This window comes from Vipera ursinii, assembly GCF_947247035.1.
Source record: "Vipera ursinii genome assembly, chromosome: 6".
In the NCBI taxonomy this organism is placed as follows: domain Eukaryota; kingdom Metazoa; phylum Chordata; class Lepidosauria; order Squamata; family Viperidae; genus Vipera; species Vipera ursinii.
Genome location: NC_139515.1, coordinates 45,424,552 through 45,451,974, shown reverse-complemented (window position 1 = coordinate 45,451,974; position 27,423 = coordinate 45,424,552). Strand labels below are relative to the sequence as shown.

The 27,423-nt window shown below is 35.5% G+C and overlaps 1 protein-coding gene across 1 annotated transcript in view; it reads right to left on the bottom strand.

Moving 5' to 3' along the window:
* TRHDE (thyrotropin releasing hormone degrading enzyme) overlaps positions 1-27,423 on the bottom strand; it is a gene marked incomplete at both ends in the record, with an annotated part of 255,621 nt that overhangs the window by 73,149 nt on the left and 155,049 nt on the right. Inside the window, 1 exon segment of the mRNA XM_083365939.1 lies at positions 17,109-17,174. Coding sequence (XP_083222065.1) covers positions 17,109-17,174 — 66 coding nt within the window.

Genomic DNA, 27,423 nt, shown 5'->3' with positions numbered 1-27,423 from the left:
ATAGAAGGGCAGATCTACAATGGATTATTATGCTATCTTACAAATAGGCAAAACCAACCATATACATTGCCTTTGTTGGCTTTAAATCAGCCTCTGATTCTATTACAAAGGACAGGTTCTGATCAAAGCTGTCTCTCAAATATAATAATGGGCAGCTACTCTTCTTAACTGCAATGCTGCATCAAGTACAGTCACTCAGGTTACATATGACAGAATTATCTACCTTAATGCAGACATTTCAACCAAATGTGTGAAACTGAGTCATAGCTCCCTTGTCATTTAGTTTCTATAAGTATTCAGTGTTTACTGCCTTAATCATAGGGAATTCTATCTTTAAATTTTGTGGTGAGCATTTGCCAATGCTATTTATTGCTGAAGTTGCAGTAATTATTTCACTTATACAGGTAAATTTTGGGAGAAGTCTGTAGGCCTTAGTGGAATTCTATAAGGAGGAACAGTATAAAATCAAATACTCTTTTTTTTAATTGCAAATTTTATTATTTAAAACTTTGGACAAAGTGTTAATGGTCTGAAATTCCTTCTTGTCTATATCATTTTTGTATTTTATACACATATATACATTTTATGTACATATCATTTATATACAGTTATACAATATTCGATCTTATCAACCATCTTATTCTAATAATGTGTGAAATCAACATCCTGTATATCTCTATTTAGACCTTCCTTTCTGTTCCCACCACAGGTAAAACTTATTCCAAATTTTGTAGTAATCTGACTGATCTTTATTTTTAATTTCCATAGTTAACATGTCCATTTCTGCGCATGCCCAAATTTTATTTATCACTTCACTCTCGTCAGGTATTTCACTATTTTTCCATTTCTGGGCGAATGTCATTCTTGCTGCCATGATGATGTGTATCCTTATATATAACTCTTCTTTGGTATATTTCTCTGTTATTATGCCAAATAGGAAAAATTCTGGTCTATAATCTACTCTCCGTCCTGATATTTCTTCTATCCATATCCATATCCTTTGCCAATACTTTTGCATCTTATTGCAGGACCACCAAACATGAAAATAAATACCTATTTCTTTGGAACATTTCCAACAGCTAGGGGATATAGTTTTGTACATCTTAGCTAATCGAGCTGGAGGGAGATACCACCAGTAGAACATTTTATATAAATTTTCTTTATAAGCTAAGGCCAGTGTTATCTTTTTATTTCTATCCCAGAGAGTTTGCCATATATCAAGATCGATACCGTGTCCCAAATTTTTAGCCCATATCAGCATTGGTTCTTTAACTTGTTCCTCAATCATTTTATACCCCAATAGCAGTCTATACAATTTCCTTATTTGTTTCTCATCTGGCCCCAATAAGATTTTATCCAATGCAGTTTCTTGAATATTTATCCCCCACTCTTTCTTATCTTTCCCATATCATGTTTGTATCTGTAAGTAAGCCCACCATTCCAATTTTATCCCTTGTTGTTCTAGTTCCTATCTGGATTTCAATTCTCCCACATCATTCATAATATCTTTGTATGAGATTCTATTTTCCAAATTGAACAAGTTTGGATAAACTATTGCCTCCAGGGTGGACAGCCATACTGGTACTTTAATGTAATTTTGTTTTCTAATTTTATTCCAAATTTTGAGTAGCGCTTTTCTAATCCAATGTTTTTGAAAATGTTGCTATAGCCCTTGTTTTTCATTCCATAGGAATGCCTGCCAGCCTAATTGCAAGTCATGGCTTTCTAAAATTAATAATCTTTTATTCTTTAAAATTATCCATTCTCTAATCCAGGTTAGGGCCGCTGCATGGTAGTATGTTACCCAGTCCGGTAATCCTAAACCCCCATTTTCTTTGGCATCCTGCAAATGTTTCATTTTAATCCTCGGTTTTTTCCCTTGCCATATAAAATTTAGTGTCAGTTTGTTCAGGTTCCCGAAAAATTTTTGATCTAGTTGTATAGGAATATTTTGGAACAGGAATAGGATTTGAGGTAGTACATTCATTTTTAAGACAGCAATTCTCCCTAACAGTGAAAGACTCAAGTTTCCCCATCTGTCCAGGTCTTCTTTTATTTGTTTCACTATTTGGTCATAATTGTCTTCTTTGATTGAAGTGCATCTGGCCATAATAGTAATTCCTAGATATTTTATCTTCTTAACTATTTGTATATCCATAATTTTATTACTGTTTATTCGCCATATTTTTAACAATCATTTTAGTTTTACCCTTATTTATTTTCAGCCCAGTGGCTTCACTGTATTTATCTAGTTCTTCCACAGTTTCGGTCCCGATTGTTGTGGATCCTCCATAATAAAGACCAAATCATCCGTAAATGCTTGAAGTTTAAAAATTTCTTTTTAAATTTCTAATCCTTTTATATGCGGATCATTTCTAATTATCCTCGTTAGGACCTCTAGCATCAATATAAATAATAATAGGGATAGAGGGCATCCTTGTCGTGTTCCTTTTTGTATTTGAAATTTCCTGGTTACTTCCCCATTTATTATTATTTTGGCTTCCTGATTAGAATATATTGCCCTAATTATGTTTATAAATTTTTCACCCATGTCCATATACCTAAGCTGTTGATATATAAATAACCACTTAACATTATCAAAGGCCTTCTGAGCGTCTAAAAATAGAAACGCCATTTGTTGTCCACTATGTATTTCATAGTATTCTAGCGTGTCCAATATTATCCTAATGTTGTGTTTAGTTTGTCTTTTGGGTAAAAATCCATTCTGATCCACGTGTATAAAATCTTTTAAAAATCTTTTTAATCGCTCAGCTATAATTGTTGTAAATATCTTGTAGTCCTAAGTAAGGATATAGGTCTATAATTTTGGATTGATGTATGGTCCGTGTTATCTTTTGGGATCAGAACAATATTCGCCTCTGACCACGTCTTTGGAATTTTTGCTTCATCCAGGACCGCGTTGAACACATTCAATAAAGGTTGTCCTAAGATGTTTTGTTGTTCCTTGTAGATTTCTGTTGGAAGACCATCAGGGCCCGGTGCTTTATTATTTTTTTGTTTATTAATGGCCGTAATCACCTCTGTCATCCTAATTTCTTCATTCAACATATTTTTGATTTCATCTGTAACTTTTGGTAGTATTGCTTTTTTGAAACATTCCTCTGCTTTCTCTTCGTTTTCCTGGTTATCTTCCTTGTATAATTTCTCATAGAATTCCTGGCCTATAATTTTTTTTCCTTCTCTTTGCATTTTCGAAGAAGTTCTGTTTTATACGTCTTATCTGTTGTGCTAATTTTTCTTTTTCTAAAATGTTAAGTTTGTGTTTAATTAAGTCCATTTGTCATTTTACATTCTTTTTTTGTGATTCTTGTTGGAGTATTGTTTCTAATCTTTTGTATTCCCCTTCTAACATTTTCTGTTGTTGCTTTTTCTCCTTTTTCGCCATATATGCTATAGCTACACTCCTCATAATTGCCTTAGCAGTGTCCCAATGATTTTGGACAGAGGTGTCTTCAGTTTTATTTTCTTTAAAAAAAGAAGTCCAATTCCCTCTCCATCTTTAGTCTGAAGTCATCTTCTTTTAATATTAATCTTTGTATAGTTCATCTAGATGGTTTTTTGGACCCTTTCCAGCTAAATTTCACAGGATTGTGGTCTGCCCAGGTGCTTGTCTCTATACACACATCTTCGACTTCAGAGTTAATTTCCCTTGACAGCTACACCATGTCGAACCTAGACCACGAGCTATGTCGATTAGAGTAGTATGCATACTGCCTTGCCTCACGATTCCTTTCTCTCCATATATCCTGAATGTTTAGTTCTTTGGCCAATTTGAAAAGGGATCTTGGTAGTGTTCTTCTTTTCCTTTTCCTAGTCTTATTATCCTTGTAATCCAAATTATTATCGATAATAGCACTGAAGTCTCCTAGCACACAGATCACGTATCTTATTATATAACGTTTTGAAAAACTGTTCTTGATTTCCATTCCGGGCATATATTTCTACTATCGCTACTTTCCTATGGTTTATTTCTACCTCTACTATCAATATTCTACCTTCTTTATCTTTATAAACTTGTTTAGCTACCAGTTTCTCATTCACATATAATACCACCCCCCTCTTTTTTGTTGATCTAATGATACAAATATATTTCCTAGTTTTGGCTGATCTAAGAGATGTTTTTTTGTTCTTTTATATGAACTTCCTGAATTGCTATTATATCTAGTTTTTCACGAATAAGTTTATTAAAAATTTTCCATCTTTTCATTGGCGAATTTAAACCATTGATATTCAGTGACAGAGTCTTGCATTCTTCTCCCTTTATTTTACTTATATCTGGGTCTTGTGCTTCTCGTTGTATGGATCTCTTTTGTTTCTTTGTCTCTGCCTTCATATTTCTCTGTAGTCTCTCCAGATTTGTTTCCTCTATCCTCTGTTCCTAGTACCTTCCCTTCTATAGCCATCTGTCTTGCATCCCTTTCTCTTATTTCCCCTCCATCTTGGTCTTCTACTTCATCATTATTAAAATGGAGCTTATAAAAATCTTCTGCCTTGTCTATCAAATCTAATCTATATTTTCTATCTTGCCACGTGAATAGGATGCCTTCTGGAGTTAGACATCTAAAGTTCACATTGTACCTAATCAGTTTCGATGTCAGAAATTGGTAGCCTCGTCTCAAGTCTCTCATTCTTTTAGGTATTTGTTTGAGAATTGTTATTTGTTGTCCTCCATAATCTAGCAGCTCCTCTCTTGATCTATGAAGTAGTTCATCCCGGGTCGATTTTTTAACCAATCTCACATGCACTTCTTTAGGAAGATTATGTTTCCTCGCATAATTAGTTTGGACCCTGCATGTCTCATCTATTTCTGCCAACATTTCATCTTTTCCTATGCCTAGTGCTTTCGCCATTAAGTCCACCATCATGTCCGGCAAGTCTTCACCTTTTCTTTCCTTAATATTTTGAAAGCACAGATAGTGGGTGGCTTTCTCTGCTTCCAGGAAGATCACTGTTGTTTCGAGCTCTCTGTTTGCCCAGATTAGAGTTTCACTTAATTCCTCTACTTTCTTCTCCTCCTTCTCCATTCTTACTTCCATTTCCTGTAATCTTTGCTCATTTTATATTAATTGTTGTTGAATCACCTCAAATTTACCATCAATCGCTTGTATTTTTTCCTTGAGCTCACCAGTATCATTTCTCACTTGGCCTATCTCTTCATCTCTTTTTTCATCTCTTCATGGTTCCTAGTCATAGCTTCTTGCATATTTTGCAAAAGTGCTTGTAGATCTTTAAGGGAGTTTGACCTTTCCCTTTGTAGCATGTTGTCAATGGACTTCTGACTAGAAGGGCTTGAAGACATCCCTAACCTCTGTGGCACTGCCCTCTTTCCTGCACTGATCTTTGTTAAGTTCAGTATACTCGTCATATTTAACCAGATTTTTATAAAAATACTCTTTATGGGGTATTTCCACCTTCTTTTCTCCCCTCTATCTCCCTCCACCACAACCTTCTTATCTATTTCCTAATTCGGGGGAGATATGTCAAAATCAACAGCCACCCTATCCTCTATCTCTAATCTATTGTAACTCATATAATATCGATAAATTCAACCAAACCCCTAAGACATTGCTCAGTTAATATCACTCTTTACAAATACTTAATTCCTTTAACCTTAAATAACCCTTTATCAGTATATCAATTAAATTAAATATATGTATATGTATATATATGTGTGTGTGTGTGTGTGTGTGTGTGTGTGTGTATACAGTATATATATCTTTAACAATCAAGTGATTAATTAATTACCGTATTTTCCGGCGTATAAGACGACTCAGCGTATAAGACGACCCCCAACTTTTGAGAAGATTTTCAAGATGTTTCGTCTTATACGCTGGAAAATACTTACATGCCAGTTGCCAAGTGTCCGACACAAGCCCGATTCAGCCCCGTCTGATGCAGATGGTGCAAAGCCTCCCTTTTGAAGCCCAAAGGGGCTTTTCCTTCCACCCACCCTTTGGAATAAACGCAAGAGCTGCGTTCACACGACGTGCTCTTCCAGGCCAGACTCTGCAAACGGCATGCCAGAAGCCGCAGTCTGAGTCCGAACTCTGAGTCCCTGCCTTTTGGCAGCCTGCAGCTGAACGCAATCCGGCTTTGAGAGCACATTTGCAGATGGAGCAGCTGCGTGTCTGGAGCCAAGCCCCGCCCAGGAGGCGGTCAGCCAGGCGGGCCTGGAAGACGCGCTGGAGAGCTGGGCTTGGGGCGGCCATGCCGAGGCCAGCTGGCGAGGGCTGCTGCGTGGTCTGCGGGCGAGAGGGGCACCAGGCTGCCAAGTACCGCTGTCCAGACTGCCAGGAGAGATAGCGGGTGGCAGGGCGTGCTCTGCTTATGCTCAGATGCCGCTTGGGTGAGGGTGAGGGGCTTCCTGCCACTCCCGGGGTCTGGCGTTTGCAAGGGGGAGGGGAAGGGGCTTAGAGGCTCTTGGGGGTGGGAAGGGAGAGTCACGTTGGAGGGGGGACTGGACTAAGGAGGCTTGAAGTTGCTTTGCAAGAATGGGGACGCTCGATTGATTTATGTTTCTTTTTCTGGCGTATAAGACGACTGGGCGTATAAGACGACCCCCCAACTTTTGAGAAGATTTTCATGGGTTAAAAAGTCATCTTATATGCCAGAAAATACGGTAGCTAATTATTTCAATTCTATTAAGTTATCCAATTATAGCAGTCAACAATTGCAGCAATATAGTTGTTTCACGAATATGGCAAGCTGTCAGTCTATATATTTATATTTATGTGGTCTTTTTATCTATATTTATATATCACCTTTATCTTCCTGTCCCATCAAAGTCGCTTTCCTTTTTGATTATAAAAGGAGGGGCAGGGCCAGCTGTCAGAGCAGGCGGCTGTGTGAATGGGCTTCTCCATATCACACAGCCTCTCACCTAGTGTCTGCACAGGCTCCTCAGAGCCATAGGAGGTCCTGGAGGGACAGCCGAAGTTGCGGGTGTCCCGGAGAACCTTCATGAGCGGTGGCCCATGTTGGAGATCCAGAGAAAACCCGATGCAAGTGGACCAGGGAGAAGGAGGCCAGTAATGGCTGAGAGGAAAATCTGACAGAGGGACGGAACTAGCATCGACCTAGTGAAACAATGGTGTATCGGATCTGACAAAAAGTAATTCCAAGATTTGATATTTAAAAAGTGAAAGGGAGCGCTTTTGAAATAGATGCTGGCTAGAAGAGGGTGCCTTACCAAGAGGGAGCGAGTGGCAAGAGAAGCGACGAGGGATAAGGCGGTAGGAGAGAGCGACAAGAGGAGGAAGCCAGGAAGTTAGAAGATCATAAACTAGCCATGAGACCAGGTGAACGGACAGAAAGGTAACAGGAAAAGATATGTTTTTGAGTCTTGGAGACTGAATTTTTGGAAAAATGAGTGTGGACTATAAGTAGAAGGAAAGTGAATCGTTTGGACAGACTTTGAACTTTTGATTTATAAGACATAGGAGTATAATGGATCCAAGATGGAGAAAGTGACACAGCAACTTTAGGACTGCAGTTCGGATAGTGAGACTATTATTGGCCATTGGATGAAGAAGAAGATATAAAAGGAGCTACAAATCCGGAGTTGGAAATTTATAATAAAAATTTATAAAATCAAATACTCTAAGACCAAAATTATGGTTTTCTTAAAAATAACAGAATAACAGAGGTGGAAGGGACCTTGAAGGTCTTTTAATCCAACCCCCAGCTCAAGCAGGAGACTCCATACCATTTTAGATAAGTGGTTGTCCAATCTCTTCTTAAAAACCTCCAGTGATGGAGCACCCACAACTTCTAAAGGTAACCCCTTCCACTGATTAATTGTTCTAACTGTCAGGAAACTTCTTTTATTTCTAGGTTGGTCCTCTCCTTAATTAGTTTCAATCCATTGTTTCTTGTTTTGTCTTCAAAACAAGAAGGTGCTTTGGAGAATAGGTTGCCCACCATTTTTTGTGACAGCCCCTTAGATATTGCAACACTGTCATATCACTCAAGTTTTTCTTTTCATCACTAGATACACCCTATTCTTGCAACCGTTCTTCATATATTTTAGCCTCCAGTCCCTTAATCATCTTTGTTGCTCATCTTGCTCTCTAAAGTGTCAACATCCTTTTTGTATTACGAACAAAACTGGATACAGTATTCCAAGTGTGGTCTCACCAAGGCATTATAACATGGTACTAACACTTCATATGATCTTGATTCTATCCCTCTGTTAATGCAGCCTAGGACTCTGTTACCATTTTTGGCAGCTACGGAACACTGCTGGCTGGGAAGACCTGGACACCACAAACATTAATGGAAAATTGATAATAATGATCTTAAATAAGTGTCAGCTTTGGCATAATTTTCAAGATTCCAAGCTGGGCAGGAGGAAATAAAGCTATTTCTGCCAAAGTCAACAATAGTGTCAAGGCAATTTTGTGCTTTTTCCAGTCCAAGGGAGGCAGATGTATACCTGTCACCATCAAGATACAGTCACAGAAATCCTAAAATATCTTTTATGAGTCACTTTAGTTAAAATGCTTCCAAGCACCTTGCTCTGAATGGCTTTAGATGCTTGTATCTTTTCTGGATTTATTGGCAGTTTCTTTTTTCTTTTTTTAAATTATGTGCATATGTGTTTTTCTGCTGCTTTTATCATTTTATTTCATTTTTACTATTGGTTATTGTGTTTTAGTTTAATTTGAGGCTATGCAGAGTAAAACTCCAAATAAATAAGAACCTAAACTAATCCAGCTGTACAAGAAAAAGTATCTTATGGATTCTAGGCACTTCTTGCAGGGGAAAATCCATCTGAAAGTCTTCTGTTCATTAGTTTGCATCAATTAAATATTTCCCCAGCTATTAGGATAACTGAAAAACAAATCCCAAACAGCTATATTAACAGAGAATATTTTGTTGGGTTATTTTATTGCCAGAACTTTAAATTTCTGAGTAATACCAAAGATAAAAAGTGCTTGGGATAATATACACAGTGCAACCTAAAATACAAAAGTTGTAAATTTATCAAAGAGACAGGAGGTCCCACAGTAAATGAATGTAAACTGCTGATGATGCACTAAATCAAAATGAGTGATGAAAACAAATTTAGCAGCAACTGCAATTCAGAATGATACACATATTTATGATCAATGAGCTGCTAAATGGCAAATGAAATATAATACTGAGAAGCTCACAGAAATGTACATTGGCTTAAAAATTATCAAACCATATAAAAGTTAAAAACAAACAGATGTAAAAAACATCACAGACGACAGAATACATGAGATATCTCTATTAAAGTATTTCATTTCAAGTGGGACATGAGTACTTTTTTTAAAAAAAAGTGTAATAAATGTTTCCATTTGTGAATATAAGCATAGAGAGAAGAACTGCAAAGAATTCCTAATGATTTCTTTTGTTTCCTATTTCTTTGATAATGACATATGAGTGCTTTCAAGGAAAACATATTGACTGACTGATTATGTTCCATCAAGTTCTTGTTGACTTGCAGTGATCACATAGATATATTTTTCTCCATGATGATGTGTCCCCAACCTGCTCTTTCAAGTTTTGTTTTCTTGGCTGTCCATGGTATTCTGGGAGTCTTCTGTAACCCCAAGGTTCAAAAGCATCAATACTGTCCTGCTCATTCAAAGTCTATCTCTTGTTTCCATAGACTATTAGAGGAAATACTATGGCTAGCATGGTTCTGATCTCTGTAAGTATAGACACATCATGATATTTAAGTATCTTTTCCATGGCTGCCCTACCCTGTGCTTGTCTGCAGCACATTTCTTAACTGCTTGTTCCTTTACTGTTGATGCTTGAGCTTAAAAGGTAGAACTATGCTATATTCACTTCCATTTCTAAGACTGACTGTTCTACTTGTTATCATTAATTAGATCTTCCATATATTTAATTTTACTATTTTTCACAGTACTATTTGACTTTAAATATTAAGGCTTGCAGATCCTTTGCATCAGGATAGTGTCATCAGCATAGTGCAGATAATAGATGTTTCTTCCTCCAGTTTTAAAAGTGTGATCACCTTTTTCTAATCCAGCTTTCCTTAATATATATTTAGCTTGTAGGTTGAATAAATAAGGGGAGAGTATAGAACCTTTTTTCACTGTGTTACTAACCTAGAGCTAGTCTGTTTCACTATACTATAGTTTCCTGACCATTATATAAGTTTCTCATGAGGACCATAAGATATTTTGGGATTCTTATTTACTTGGGCACTTTCAGCTTGACATGATCAACACAATCAAAAATCTTTCTGTAATTGATGAAGTCCATCATGATATTTTTTTAAAAAAATATCATCAGCAATAATGTCTTGTGTTCCTCAAGCTAGCAGCTTTTTTTTTCATGTAGGTCTCTAATCCCTGTTGAATGACCCTAAGCATTATTTTGCTAGCATGGGAACGTAAGGATATTGTATGATATTTTGCACATCCTGTTAAGTCTCCTTTTTTGGGCTTTGGAATGTACTGTATATTAACCTCTCCCAATTAGATGGCCACTGTTTATTTTCCAGATTTGCTAACATAGATTTTCAGAACTGTGAGCTATTCTTCTTCTCTTGCACAACATACTGTATTTCAAAGAGTATTCTTCAGTTCTTGTAGCTTTCTGATTAATTTCAAAAGTCCTAATCTAACTTCATTTTCTTATATTAGACATTCTTGTAACTAGGGAAGAGCTTCCAAGGCATCTTGAATGTTGACCGCTTCAGGTACAGTGTTCAGTATATGCCTTCCATTTTCCTTTGATCTCCAATCTCTCCATTGAAAACCTTTTGTTGTTGTTAGTTGCAAAGTCATGTCTGCAACTTTTAGCATATGAATTTAAGGCTGGAACTACCTTCTGAGTTCAGAGATCTTTTGAAAGACTTTCCTACTTTTCTGTATCTGTCTCCATCTTGAATGTCTTTACAGATGTTGTAATCTTATCTCTTCTAACAAAATTTATTTTGGGGCGAGGTTGGCTTTCTTTCTTTCTTTGCTTCCACCCCAACTATCCATGTTTAGTGGCATTGTTTTGATTCTTTGATGACAGTGTCTGCTATGAAAATCATTGGGGTGTCAAGAATTGATAAATTGGTTCCTGCTTCATTTTGATTTCCTAAGCCATACAGTTCAACTACATTTTCCTCTTTCATATTTCCAACTTTGGTATTCCAATTTCTAATCATAAGCAGTAAATCTCCACTTGCATGCTATCTATTACAAATCTAACTATAAAACTCATCAACCTCCTCTTATTCTGAACTCATGGTTTCTTCCTTTCTAACCACTAGACCAAATTGGCTCATTCACTCACTCGCTCTATCTATCTATCTATCTATCTATCTATCTATCTATCTATCTACCTATCTATCTATCTATCTACCTACCTACCTACCTCATAAATTTATAAGGCTACATATCATTTTGAAAAACTAAGAAAACTTTACTATGATAATTAAATTTTGACAGAAAGCCTATACACCTATCAAGCTATAGCCTATATATTTTTTTTAAAAAAGAAAGACCATACAATGTGGTAGAATACATGGAACTTGAATAATATCTGCACTCTTATTAGTAGACAGAAAGAAAGGGATTGTTGGAACAAAGAACATGAGACCTAGGTGATTAAAAAAAATCTCTGAATAGTACTAAAAGGAATTTGAGGCAAGTAGCTCATGTTAAACAGGAATATAAAGAAGTCAAAAAAGAGAATCTACATTAATCTATATTTCTATTGTCGTTAAAAACCAGTGGTTGAAAAAGTTCAGTGAGACAAAACATAGAGAAGCAGATCTTCCAACATGATGTTATCTTTTCTTTGAGCATGCCGTAAGGCATGTGCACATTTATTATTCATAATTGCCTCTTACTTTATCTTAAATACTTCAAAATGTCATTATTTAGTGATACTATAAAAGCAGTTTTTAGCCTCTGTTTGTCTATATTAAGTAATATAATTGAATGCTCTATCATAGGACATTTGTAGCTAAGTGCAGGTTTCAGTTTCTACCTTATATTTGTCTATATTCATTTCTTTGAAATACAGTCAGGTAATCCTTAGTCTTCTATAATCTTTACTAATTTTTAATTACAGATACACTTTATTATCTTAAACTGGGTACTGGGTTAAATCAAATATGTACACTTATGAACCATGTCAGGATATAGACATATTGAAGAAAGTTAAAGAAATAGTATTTTAAATTATTTCATATTCAACTTTGTTTCAAAAATGAACCAATCAACCATTTCTGAATATCTGGGTGGAATATGCTCCCTGGAGATGTTGTCTGTCATTGCTATACTAAATGCATCTTTTTTAATAATGCACTTAATATGCTTATTTAAGTTTTGCTTTATATTTTAACTCTCAGTTTATTGGGTGAAAATAGACTAACCATATTAATATATGCCCTGATCCCAGATGGAGTTTATTTAAATTTCAGATTGAAAGCTTACTAAAAACAGATAAGATTGATTGCCCTTTCCATCTAACCATAATTGTATTTCAGGTGAACATCAATTTACTTTAAAGGACACCTCTAAGTAACAGAGTGCATCATACATAATTCATAAATCACAGCTGTCTGTTATATGATTTACTTTAAAAGATTTTAAAGGAATAGAGTTGCATTGTTTTTTTGTTTTTCCTTGGCTTGTTTGCTTTTAAATTGTTTTAAAAACATTAATTTGTTTGGAATTATTGAAGTCTTTATCTTGACAGAGAAAAAAAAATAAATATTCTCTATTCACAGTTTCTTTCTTTTCATCAGGTGTGCCAGATATGCTGATTATTAATTTTTCAAACATAATTAATACAAATGAATCATGCTAATAAAAGTATAAATGAAGTGTTAAGTACTATTGTATCAATTTTATGATACTTTCCAAAGTGTAAGTTCACTATTGATTTTTTTTGAGAAGGTTAAGTTTGGGTCTTGATTTTTTGCAGTACTGTATTCCATTTTTGTTTTAGTTTGGAAAATAAAAATCCACATTCAAACTCTGCTCCCACAATTAAAAAAAACATTTTTACTGTTAGATGAGTTAGTAATCTGCAGTTAGATTCATAGTCTAAGACTGATAGAAACTTAATAATTCAAGACCTAACAAGGACCTAAGAATTATTAAGGTAGTGTCTAAGAATATAGGCATTATTATTATTATTATTTGCTTTACATTATTTTACAAATATATACCTATATGCAGACTTCAGAGTCTGAAATTCACCAACCTGAATCTCTTCCATGGCCCAATAGGAATAACTTCAGATGAGTAAGTTAGTTTAAAATCTATTATTATTTAACCAGTTGTACTTTAAAATACTTGACCTACAGCAAATGTTCTAGGGATGCACAATATATTCTTATTTACTTTGTCCATGCTATGCAATAATTCTGTCACAAAATTCTGCATTTTGCTTTACAAATGCTTACTAATTCTTTATTTAAAAAACATTTAGATGAGATATATTATGATTTCTGCACTATTTTCAAAAGAAGTACGTTCTACTGATGGTTTTGGAAAAAATCCAAGTGTAATTGGATAGGTTAGGTCAGAAATCTTAGGATCCTAACTATATTAAACCCATGACGAAAAAGAAGCAAGGCCTCTTTAAGGAAAAGGTGGAAGGATCAGAAAAAGGAAAGAAGGCGAGGTTGTCAGAATACAAGCTAACTTGAGGGCTAATCCACATGGAGCCCCATTTCCATCTGTCCTGTTTGCCATCGTTCACTCCCTAGAGACTAAAATGGACAATGTGAAATTTGAGCGGGCCCCGAACAAGGAGTATATATCAGAGGTGGTGACCCTTTGAGAGCTGTATGCAACGAAATTTCATTTTGATGTATGCCGACTGGTGTACATTCGAAGTGACAATAAAGTTATCATTTAGACATATAATTAATTTTCTCACTATAGACAATATAATAACCATAAAGTCCAAAATGGGATACATATAATAACACCCCCACCCCACCCCTACCAAAGCTCTCCTGGCTATAGAGAACTTTGGATGCAATAGCTGTTCCAGCAGAAAATCAATACACATCAAAATATCCACTTAATGGATAAGCAGGTATCATTGTCAAATTTGAGTAGTTCTAACATTTGGGTCAATCAGAAGGTCGGCAGTTTGGTGGATCAAATCCCGAGTGCTGTGTAACAGAGTGAGCGCCTGTTACTCGTCCCAGCTTCTGCCAACCTAGCAGTTCGAAAGCACGTAAAAATGCAAATAGAAAAATAGGGACCACTACGGTGAGAAGGCAACAGCGTTCTGTGTGCCTTTGGCATCTAGTCATGCCAGCCACATGACCACGGAGATGTCCTCAGACAAGCGCTGGCTCTTTGGCTTTAAAACAGAGATGAGCACCGGCCCCTAGAGTCAGAAATGACTAGCACGCACGTGCGGGGAAATCTTTACCTTTACCTTTAACATTTGGGTTAAGAATACACCAATCTATACTTTGCTTATTTACAGGTACCAGCCTTAAATAAATATAAAAATACTGGTAATCCCTGGGTTATGAATGGTCCCTTAGTGAATATTTAAAGTTACGCGATAAGCGTAACTAGTGTTTACAAAAAAAGTGCTGAAATCATGAATGTTGCCACACCATGGCAGTCATTTACCCTTTTGAACAACTGCAGAGGCACTGCAAAATTAATCCTGGCTATTCACCCCGTCTCCTGCCCCGGGTCTCCCTAGGCACTAGGTCTATGGATACTCATATTGTGAAGATCTAGAGAGTCTTCACTTTCTTAGTTGTTTTGCTGCTTCAGGACATTGGTGTGTTTACAGAGAATGGAGGCCTAAAGTACTGCAAGATCTCGCGAGGTCAGTGGCACGAGATCTCATGCTACTGATCTCATGTGATCTCATAGTACTTTGGCTTTTGTTCTCTGCAAACAGAGGCCTGGATGAGATCTGTGGCAAAAAGCTTTGCAAATGGAGGTAAAGGCTGAAACATTGAAGTCTTCAGTTAGTTTGCAAAGCCTTTTTTGCCAACTTTGCCAAAAAGCCTCTGCCTTCGAGAAAAGAGTCCCAAGTCCCAAGTTTCACAGAACAGAGCTCTGGAGCCATGTGGCCGCCACCCTAAGTTCAATTCTAGATGGTAGAAGCCTGGAAGCCTCCAATGCCCAGAATGGACCTCCAGAGCCATGTGGCCACTCTCTCTAACCTCCATTATGGATGTCAGAGCCTCTGCTGCTCAGAACGGAGGTCGGGGGTGGCAGCCATGTGGCTCCAGAGGTCCATTCTGGGTGGCGGAAGCCTCCTCCAGTATAAACACTTTTTAGCCAGAGGCTGAGAGCTTCTGAGAGCCATGATCTCTTGCTCAGGCACCCATCCACTTTTGCAGAGAATGGGTGTTTGACTTCCCATGAGATCAAGGCATCCAGAAGCTTCTAGGCTCTGCATGAAACACAATTTCATTGCCCCAAACCTCCCATTGGCGTGCAAACACTTTCCCACACTGAGCCTGGGAGTCTTGGAGGAGACTCAGAAGTGGACAGCAGCCCAGTGAGTCAGAAAAGCCAAGCAGGGCATGCTCATCCTCCTCTCCCTCTGCTCTCATGGGGAGCAGACAAAGAAACAAGCTAGAGAGGAGGTAGGTCTTCATAATGTAAGTGACCCGGCGTGGCAGGGAGAGCAATTGTGGGGCCCCAGGTGAGGGAGAATGAGGTATTTCAGTGGTTCAGGGGAGGCCTTGGGTAGTCCAAAGCAGGGGGCCCATTCCATCACTAGCCCCTCCATTGTCTTCTCCACCCTGAGATACCTCATGTTCACTTAACAAGCTGTGCATTTGCCCACACATTAAATTAGCAAATGTGTGGGTGATAGTAGGGAGTGATCACATTCAAGGTATGAGATTCATTCCCATGAATCCTTGAGTTATGAATGGAATGGGCAGGTTCCATTCCATTTGTAACTCAAGGACTATGTCAATGCTGCAAACATTGACATGTTTTTGCACTGTCAATATAAGAGACAGCCTGTTATTTTAATTGCTTCAGTTGGGAGGGAGGAATCACCCAGAAGTTGTGATAAGATTGCAAGCCTGCGTACAGAATGGTAAATGAAACCTCATATGTAAAACTAATTGGATAATGTGATTTATGACGTGTAGATAAGGGCAGGGAATGTGTGTGTGTTATGATGGGTTTGGGGGGAGGAGATTTCAGATTCTGGCATCCCTCCATGAGTGCCAATGTTTCATTTCATTACTAATACTTTTTAGATAAATAATACGCCTGCAATTTGTTTGATTTGTCTCATTCATCGGAACCATGACAGACTACCTGTAATCCATTACTGTGCAATGTGCAACAAAATTGTAATTATCTACATATCATCTACAGTTTCTTATCACATCATGCCCAATAATATATGGGTCTATACAACAACTTATCTCCCTGTATTTATCTTTATTTTATTCTACTTTATCTTCCAAACAGTAATGAGCCAGTATATTACCATTTTAAAACAATTTTCTTAACATTAATTGCTACAGAACACAGAATGTTTTAAAGGACAGAAGATTCCATAGGCCTTCTCTAATGTCTTATTTATTTATTTTGTGCTTATGTTTTTTCTTCCTGATCTTGTAATAATACTCTGTATTAAACCATATAAGTTCAATAATAATTTCTTTTTAACGGTAAACAATTTTTTGGAATCTCTTCAGTTATGCCTAAAACCATATAGTTAATCTTTGCTTAATAATTTTATGTGAGATTGCTATTATTAATAGGGAATTCTGCACTTTTATATATGTTCTTCTATTAAGATAGAAATGTCACTGAACAAATCCTTTATGTTTATCCGTTCCCTTAAAGTGACATATTGTAAAAATGCTCATGTAAATTAAACACTCATACAAATTAGATGCCAGAAAATTTGCTCAAAAGGTGGAAAAAACACACCCATTTGACCCTTGGAAAACTACACATAAAGCTTCATTTTCTACATGATGCAATATTAATGTAACACAACCTTGTTTTTCTCCTATTAATCAAGTCTTTAAAATTGACAGAAACTTGTACAATAGAAATACAATGGCATAAATGCAAAGATAAGCAAATAAGAAATGAAAAATAAATGTTTCTACATACTTGTAGGCCCATCTGAAATACTGAGTGACCCATAAAATTAGCCAGCATTCGAATTAAAGCTGCACCCTGCAAACACAATTTTTAAAAAAATGAGTTGTTATCCAAGCAGTTTCATGGTAATACATGAAATTTATAATTATTCCAGTATTTATTTCAGAATAATTATAGGTTTATTATTAATTACATTTAGAATTATCCCTCAAAAGTATTTGACTTAAACATTTTAGAAGCTATATGCTTCATTATAAGCTTTGTTGGGGGGAAAAACAGAAACAAAAATGAAGTTATGAACATACAGAAATGGGATTATTTTCAAACAGAGCTACTAAACTTATACCTTACTGATTCGAGTGCAACAACATAAACAGTATGTTATAAAAGCACAATATTTCTCTTCCCCACTATTGATTGTTCATAAGCATATCTTTGAATGAAATAATTTAAGTATCACACATTGAGATTTAATGCATAAGAAAGGCAACTAGTTCTACAAGAGTAATCAGTACAAATGAAATACTGTTGTTCAGATTTAAAACACTGTAAGTCCAGGATTTTTTTATGGTTGAACAAGCACCCAGAAATTTAATTTTAGACATACAAATATATGTTTGGACAAAACATATGTCCTCTTTTAGTGCATCTCATGATTGCCAGTGATTCTAATTTAACAGGAAACGTACATACTCACAGCTTAGTTGGAGTTATGTTTAAAGATATGGATGAATAACCTTTTGCTCTGGATAGAATGAAGTTTCAAATGGGTGAAGCAATTTCAAGTAAGATCAGTGTGAAGTCATTTTCTCTGAATTTTAAGATAAGATTCTTTAAAAAAATCATGCTAAATCTATTTTAGAGCTTATATTACAGTTTTCACTAATTATGTTTTACCATGTTGATAAATACTGCATTTGGCATTTACTCTTCATATTTAATATATATCTATAAGTGTCAATATATATCCAAGGCTGCAATTCTAAGATGTATTTGAATGGGAAAATAGTAAGAATTTTAATGAAACTTCAGAATTTATCAATGCAATTTACAGTAGGCATAGGTAACCAGGAATAATCAAAATATTTTGGATTATTGTGCCTATATTATATAATTTTATTCTAGAGGACATTTGCTAGCCTCCAAGATGCCATTTTAAATGGCTTGTTTATACATCTGCATGTTTCTAGAAGCCCAATGGCTCTCCGATGATTAGGCTAGACTTTAAGACTGATTTTTTGAAATGAATTGTTAAAAATAACTTGCAATAGAGATTTGTGATTTATGGTCCCTTCCAGTGATGATGATGGCATATAGAAGATTCTAGGTCAGAATGAGAGAGATGCAAATAATAAAGAATATGAAGTAATGAATGAAATGAATAGTTTTGTGTAAAAATATGAGGGAGGAAGGATATATCAGGTCTGAAGAAAATTAGTCTAATCTTATGAATTAATGTTGATTAACACATACAGAGAACTGAATATTTAGGCTTAATTATTTAATTAAAGAGCTCAAATATGTAGTGTCACCTAATTTATTAGGAGCTCATTTGACAGTAGGAATTCATAGGGTCTGATGGTGTCATAAATTTAATGGAAAGTATGCAAGAGTTTATAAAAACCAAAATCTGAGAAATGCAATGTGGTATTATGCTGGGGACAAAATATGCAGGCCCTTTCTCCTTAGTTATGAGAAATGTTTCAGCCATATTTCCTTTTCTTTTTTCTTGCCTTTTAATTTCTTTATCTTACTATTTCCTACTCTCCTTCTGCAGTCTGTATTTCAATGCTTTACTCCCAAAGGGAATAGCATGATGAATGCATTATATATCAAACATGTTGAAATTCTGAATATTTTTCTGCATATCAAACCCACTAATTTTATAAACTTAACATCCTATAAATATCCTATGTGTTTTATTACATTAAAATAATATCTGCCTTATTTCATGTCACAAAGCATTCTCCAAGTCCTGAAGATGGGTAGAATTTGTAATTACTAATACTCTCCTCCATAAAGTTTGGTGAAGTCACCATAGCCACTAAGGCTACCACTCCATGGATCAGAGGATAACACAGCCTGGAGCTGCTGAGCCATAGGTATATGTATAGTATAGTTTTCTCTGTCTTACTCTAGTCATAGCATTCTCTTACTATTTGTATTTTTCAACCTAGAGCAACACCAAAGCAATATGTGACTATTCTTTCATTTGTACTAAAATTGTATAAATAAAATGTTAAGTAAAATTGTATAATTTTATAGTTTGGAATAAAAAATTTTAATTTTTGGAAACTCATACTGCCCTATGGTTGAAACACATTTTTTTAAAAAAGGACAATAGTTGCAAAAGACACATACAAGAACCTTTATGTTATGTTTGCCCTTCAAATAACAAGCAACAAACAATACTCAAATCTCTATTACAAATTAAAAATTTGTTGACATAGGCAGACACAGCTGGATGCCAATATGAAATTTAGCTTATTAGGAAATTCACAGCATGAATTACCATTAGAGAACAAACTATGTCAAGCTTGGATCATAAAATGACACTTAAAATACTCTCATAAAAAGAGGAGAATAAATTTGAAGTGCTCTTGTGAATTGCCTTAAGATATATTTTGGCCTATTTTAATTTTAAACAAATACACCAGGAAGCTTCAATAGTTCCAATGTGAATTCCACATAATATATTTGAATTCTGATGTTTAAAGTGATAGCAGTTTGAAGCTACAATACTAAATATAATAATTCTTACTGAAGTGTGGACTTCAACTCCCAGAAATCCCAAGTTAGCATACGCACATATTAAAATTGCTGAGGTTGAGAAACATTGCTCTAAAGCAAACTCCCATAAACTAGCGTTCTCTAGAAGTGCTAGACTACCTGCGAGAATTCTCAGCCAATATGAACAGTAATTATGACAGAAAAAATCTCTGAGAATTATAGTTCCAGTTTATCTGAGATAGTTATTAGGAACAATAATTAGGAAAAGTCAGAAAACCCTATATGTTTCGAATAGGATTTGTATAGATACAAATTAATAGGGAAAATGAGATTAGAAGCAGGTGTTGATTTTCTTGCAGTACATTACAAACATCTTAAAGCAGCAATATATTTTCCTGGGCCTGTGCAATTATTGCACAATGATAGGAAATGGTTTTGTAATGCCTTTGAAAACTGTTTTTGCCTTTATAATTCTAATCTTTGCATAACCCCAGTATCCAACTAAAATAGTATGACTGAAGGAAGAAAAAAGTGTGCTTTACTATTAGTTTTGTGACTTTATAATAAATACATAGGGTAAATTTCTTGATAAGAAAACATTAGCAAGCAGATAGTTTTCTTTTAAAGCAGTACTTTATGTTTACATCCCTCTGTCTACATTACATTTTTAACAAATGGAAATTTGGACAAGCACTGAAAACAAAAAAGGGGAGAGTATCTCAAGTGCCAGTAGAATATTTCATTACATAGAAATATAATAGCTTTTTCTAAGATTCCTTTATCAAGAGCACTGTACTTATTAGCTAAAATATTTTAGTTCAAAGTCTATAGAGTAATTTCCTATTGGCACTTAGTGTATATTAGCTCTTTAATTATCATACTTTATTGCAACTCTTACTTAAGTTACAAAGTCATTGATTTGATCTCTTATCTGCCTTAGCCACATGCTAAAGATTTTAAGGAGTTTAAAAGAAGACTGTAAAAAAAATTACTCCTTAGGCACACACCATAAATCTGAATTTCTCATGTGTCAGAATGAAGTTTTAAGCACAAGCCAGAAATGAAGAATTTGAAGAATATCATGCAGTCTCTTCTGACTCTGGGGAGAATGGAAATACTCATCAATACAGTCTCCTAATCTGAATTAGGCATTTACAAAGATAACTGAGTTTGTAGTCTTCCAGGTATGCTTACTGCTAACAAAAAGGCCCTTATCCTCACAATAGAGTGCATGGATGAATTTATTATTACAGTAAATAAAATGTTTGCATGTTTTTCCTGAAATGTATACTTATAACACTAGGAACTCTGTCAATATTTCACAAAATGATAGAAGCTTCCTTTGCTGGAATAGTTAAAGAGAATGGTTTGTGATTTATCTGAGAAAATGTTGAGAAATCCATCATATAGAGAATGAAAAAAAAATGCAACTTTGCCTCCTGGTACAGTTTACAGTACTAAACAATTTATCTCTGGGATAGATGTTGACATGCTAAAGAGAAAATAAATCTTTGAGAAAATGATCAGATGAAAAAACTTCATGAATACAATCTGACAGTATATCTGGAGGAAACAAGTCCATATTTTATATTTATATATAATGCTTGTAAAAGATAAACTCCTCTAGGACAGTACAATTATTAAAGTTACAAGCAATGAGTTCAGCTATATATATATTGTAAGGCCTTAGGCAATCCAAAATTTCATAGTTCTCAGTGTAATACGAAGTTACTTAAGTTGACCATATCAGGAAAAGATCTTATCTTCTTTAAGCGTATGGAGTATACAATCTACATAGTGATCATTACTGTCTTTTTTTCTAGACCTGTACATGTCATCTATTAACATTAGATAATTTCTATATGTTGTGGCAGGGATGGTATTGGATCAATTTACAACTTCTTCATGGATAATTTCCATTATACAATCCTGCCAAAGCTCTTAGAAGCTGACTGTGAGATCGTAATCATGACTGTTTTCTTCAGAATAATGAGGCATGACCCCATCTGTGCTTCACTGTGTCCAACCACTAGGAGAATACAAAAACTGTCAATTCCTCACCCCTGAATTATAGTACCTTCCTTAGTAATAAAATCCCTTTGCACCAGTGCAATACAAAAAGGGTAAAATATGTAGTGCTATTCGCCCCCACTTCCCCTCCCCACCATGTTTTCAGTTCACTCAATGTGCATTTCTCTAGCTATTTTATAACAAATGTGTTAGTATGAGGGAAAACTACCTAGTTATCAAGACATAATTCATCCTGCTGATAAATCCCCCTTGAAAGCCAGGGATAGCATGACACAATAAATTTTCAGGCATTTTCCCCATGTATGGCTACAATGGGAAAGCATAGTCTCACTATGCGTGGGGGTCAGTGGGAGGAAAATGACTCATTTGAGTCCAGGGTAAGAGTTATACAAGTTTGGTATGTGTTACTTATATAAGTAGGGAAAATCAAGCTGAGCAGCTATAAGGATTAAAGGGATGACAAGAAACTTAACATCTACTGGAAACTTCTGAGGTAGAAGATGGGAGGTAGCATGAGAAAAGAGCTTCTGAGTATAAGAAAATAATTCATTCCTAAGTCTTGTTGAGCTCTAACACTGTAGATCGCAAAATTGAACATGTTTGCAAGGTGAGTTGTGCTGTGTCCAAAAGGGAAGAAAATTGCCTCAATTGTGCAGGAGAACGACAATACATAGAATGAAGGCTATTGCTAAGCTTGTAAGCCGCCCTGAGTCTTTGGAGAAGGGCGGGATATAAATGGAATTAAAATAAATAAAAATAAATAAATAAATCTGTGAACAAAGTAAGGTTTGTTTGTTTGTTTGTTTGTTTGTTTGTTTTTATATACTGCCCTTCTCCCGAGGGACTCGGGGCGGTGTACAGAGCAAGGTAGGTATACAGTTAAACAATAGTAAAAAAACAAATGAAACCCCAAGAGCTATCAGGCCAGGCCGGACTGCTGGAACAGGAAGGTTTTTAAGTCGCGCCGGAAGGTGCTAAGGTCGGGGGCCATCCGGATTTTGGTAGGCAAGCAGTTCCAGAGGATTGGTGCAAGGTAACACCAATGCCAGAATAGTGCAAATGCCATGCATGGAGGGCATAAAAGCTGAAAACTGCAGGGCATAAAGCACTTCATATGTCAAATGCTATTTTCAGAGATGGCAAATTACACATTAATGTATGTTTAACTATATTTTAATATTGTTAGCATTAATCGTATTATCTACAATAATAAAATTTGTGATGGGAGATACCATGACATTATAAAGATAATTGTTCCCTCGGGCATTTCCTCCTTCATCCTTAATTACTAAAGTTCTGAAAGAAAAAATAGAGAATGAGAGAAATATACATATCTTGTATCTCCACATACTGTAGTTTCATGTGGACAAAAGTACAAGAGATTAATATACGGTAATCAAAATACCAGAGATTTATTCGAAGACTATTTATAATAGTGGATATTACACTTAGGGAAAACTAGTTAAAATATTTATCCAATGTTGATTACTAAAACTAATAATTCATTTTCTAAAAAAAACATTGGAAATGTAAGGATATTTGGTAGTAACATTGTAAAAACCCATTTTTAAAAAAAAATCTACTAGTGATTACTCTGTCATTTAATTATCTGGTATCCTTACATTTCATGGCTGTGGCTGGCATCTTCAATGGCAAAGTAATTTGATCTGTAGAGCACTTTCAGTGCTCATAGGCAACTGTGCAGGAACTGAGTGAGGTCTTGTTATTTGTAACAAAATTAACCTCTAATTGGATAGTATCACCAGAATTCTGTAAAAATAGTTTTTGTTTAGTTCTTTATAGGTGAATTTGTAATTGGTCTAATTTGAACATGCTCCAAAGGAGCTAATTCTTTATTGAACTGTTTTTAAAATATATCCTACTTCTTATTCTTTCGGGTAAGACTGCTGAAGATTCTATATCATGTGAGTTAATTAGGAACTGTTTTATCCTGGGGTGATCTAAAGCTGGAAGCCAGGCTTTGTTAACTTTTAGAATCTCTTCCTTCTTGTTAAAGTTGCTGGGATGTTTATAAATCTTCATAGTTTCTCTATGCAGTCACACAAGTTGATTTTACATGTATGCTAATATTTATGTCTCTGTAAATGAAATCTTATGCCCTTCATATAGGACAGGGTAAACAGATTGAATCCTTAATATACATTGACATAAATTCAATGTAAGGTTGTAAAAATGCAGCAAGATATTTGACAATATAATTTGTAGGAAGGCCAATCATACTTAAAATCAGACATAAGTGAACAGATTTTTATGGATCCTTGATAAGCAATCTAAAAGAAGAATATAAAAAACTTAAATAGGACCTAACAATTGTTATGATAAACTAATTTTCTCAACAAAATCATCATCATTTTTACCTGAGATGCACTAAAGTCTTTGCAAAAGGGAACTCCTGCCACTACTTTTTGCATGGATTACTCTGGGGAATCAAAAAAGCAATCCAGAAATAGGAAATGTAAACTATTTCCATACTTGTGCCAAGAAATGTTTATGAATGTATTCATGAAGTCATCAGGAATTAAGTTTAATTTAAAGGAGACTTTCTATCAATTAGTAGCAATCTTCCAACTCCTTTTTCATGATGATCCACTTACAAATATAGATAGTTTATTAACATAACTTATTCTTGTACATTTATATGAGTTTTATATAGATAATGGCAACAATACCTCTAAATTGGTTGAAACATAACATTCAAATGAAGCTTCAGATTGATGTACTTTGCTGTAAAACCTAAGATAAAATGTTCCCCCAGAGCTTTGCATCATAATGTTTTTCAACATGAATAGCCATGGAGAACATGAAATATAAAGGAGCAGTACATTTATTCTCACAGATACTTTGGATTAAGAATGTCTCTTCTCAAAATGCATGGAGAAATTGAAAATCAAAAGAATATGCTAAAGCAGTAATAATGGACTGTTTTATTCAGGAATATTTTGCATGACCAAGACTAACATTCATGATAAACAGCATTTATTTTATAAAAAATAAGGAAAATGAATATTAGACTTAAAAGAACTAGAAATATAAAAGATATAGGCAGACATAGGAAAGAGAAATAACAACAATAACAATAACAACAACAACAACAACAACAACAACAACAATAATAATAATAATAATAATAATAATAATAATAATAATAATAGTCAAAGAGTCAATGCAAAAGGAATACATCAGGAGAATCTGCAAAATATTAAAATCAAAGCTGAATGCTGGAAACATAACTAAAGCCATTAATACATGGGCAGTCCCAGTGATACGCTATCCAGCTGGAATTATCAACTGGACTTTGGCTGATCTGGAAAACCTAGACCAGAAAACGCACCATGTTCTACATCCATGAAGTGACATTGACAGGTTGTACCTGCCAATAAAAATAGGGGGCAGAGGGCTATTGCAAATCCACCAAACTGTAAAAGAAGAAAAACAAAGTTTGAATGGCTATGTGAATCAAAGTACAGAAAAATTGCTGCAGGCTGTGAAAACAGAGAGCATTATAAAAATAACAGAAACAAAGGCAGAATATAAGGAAAAACAGCTGGATGACAGATTAAATAGATGAAAAACCAAAGCTCTGCATGGACAGCATTTGAAAAACACTGAAGGAAAATGTGATAACAACTTGGCATGGGCATGGCTTAAGATGGGAACCGTCAAGAAAGAAATGGAAGGCTTAATACTGGCTGCTCAAGAACAAGCACTACAAACTAATGCCATGAAAACAAAGATACAAAAATCCACTGACAATCCAAATTGCCAACTTTGCAACAACAAAGTTGAAACTATTTAACATCTAATATGTGAGTGCAGCAAAATCACGCAAACTGATTACAAAGCTAAATGTGACCAAATTGCTAAATTAATCCAGTGGGCATTGTATACAAAATACGACTTGCCTGTGTCCAAAAAGTTGTGGGAACATAGGGTGGAAAAAGTTGTTGAGAATGAGAGTGTGAAGATCTTGTGGGACTTTTGAATACAGACAGATCACCATTTGGAACACAACACGCCAGATATTGCAGTTGTAGAGAACCAAAGCATACAGTTGATTGATATCGCTGTAACAGGAGATGCCAGAGTCGAAGAAAAAGAACTGGAAAAAATTATGAAATATCGCGACCTGGCCATCGAAACTGTGCAATTATGGATGAAACATGTAACAGTGATACTCATTGTGATCGGGGCACTGGGAACTATGTCCAAAAACTTTGCAAAATACATGAAGAAACTGTCTTATCAAGTATTAGGTTGTAGTCTACTTTATCAAATGCCTTATTGAAGTCCAAGTAAATTATATCCACACCATTCCTCTGGTCCACTAATTTTGATACCTGGTCAAAGAGTGCAGTAAGATTTATCTGGCATGATCTGTTTTTGACAAACCCATGTTGGCTTTTAGTAATGACTTTGTTTGCCTCTAGGTGTTTGCTGATTCGTTGCTTGATTATCTTTTCCAGAATCTTCCCAGGTATTGAGGTCAGGCTGATGGGTCTGTAGTTTCCTGGATCCATTTTTCCCCTTTTTTGAAAATGGGAACTACATCAGCTCTTTTCCAGTCCTTTGGTAGTTCCCCAGTTCTCCAGGATCTTTGAAAGATATAGTTCAGCTGTTCTGAGATCACATCTCCCAGTTCCTTCAGAATTGTGGGGTGTACTCTATCTGGTCCTGGTGATCTGAACTTTTCTTGGGTGGACAGGTTCTTACTTACCGTTTTCTTGCCTATCTTAACTTGTGTTTCTAATCTCTTTTTTACGGTACTGTTTTTGATGGGTTGGACTGTTTTTTCCCTTTGTGTAAAGACAGATGCAAAAAACAAGTTAAGTAGTTCTGTTTTCTCCCTGTTGCTTGTCACCTTAATGCCTCTTGCTCCCACTAATAGACTAATCATTTCCTTAACTTTTTTCTTGTTTTTCACATGTTGAAAAAGCTTTTTTTGTTATTTTTTTTTACTTTTGTTGCAAGCTTTAGTTCATTTTGAGCCTTAGCTTTCCTCACTTCATCTTTGCAGGCTCAAGCTATTTTCTGATATTCTGCCTTAGTTATGTGCCCCTGTTTCCACTTTTTATACTTGTCCTTTTTGTCTTTCAATTTATCAGAGAGTTCTTTATGCAGCCATGCTGGTTTCTTTTGAGAGCTGTTATTTTTCTTCTTTGTTGGTATTGTGCTAGACTGGGCTTTTATAATCTCACTTTTCAAAATTTCCCAAGCTTCTTGAGCTGTTTTCCCCTTGAGGATTCTCATCCATGGAATCCTTCCCAAGCTCCTCTCTAAATTTGTTGAAATTAGCTCTCTTAAAGTCCAAGACTTTACTTTGACTATGTTCTATTGCTTGTGCTTCCAGAAGGTTGAATTCCAATATTGCATGATCAGTCCCCCTCCATGGTTCCTGTGGCTTCAACACCTTCTATCATTTCATCTCTTTTAGTTAGAATTAGGTCCAATATGGCTGATCCCCTAGTTCCCTTCTCTACTTTTTGGGAGACAAAGTTGTCTGCTAGGTTTGTCAGGAATCTATTTGATCTTCCACTTGGTGCAG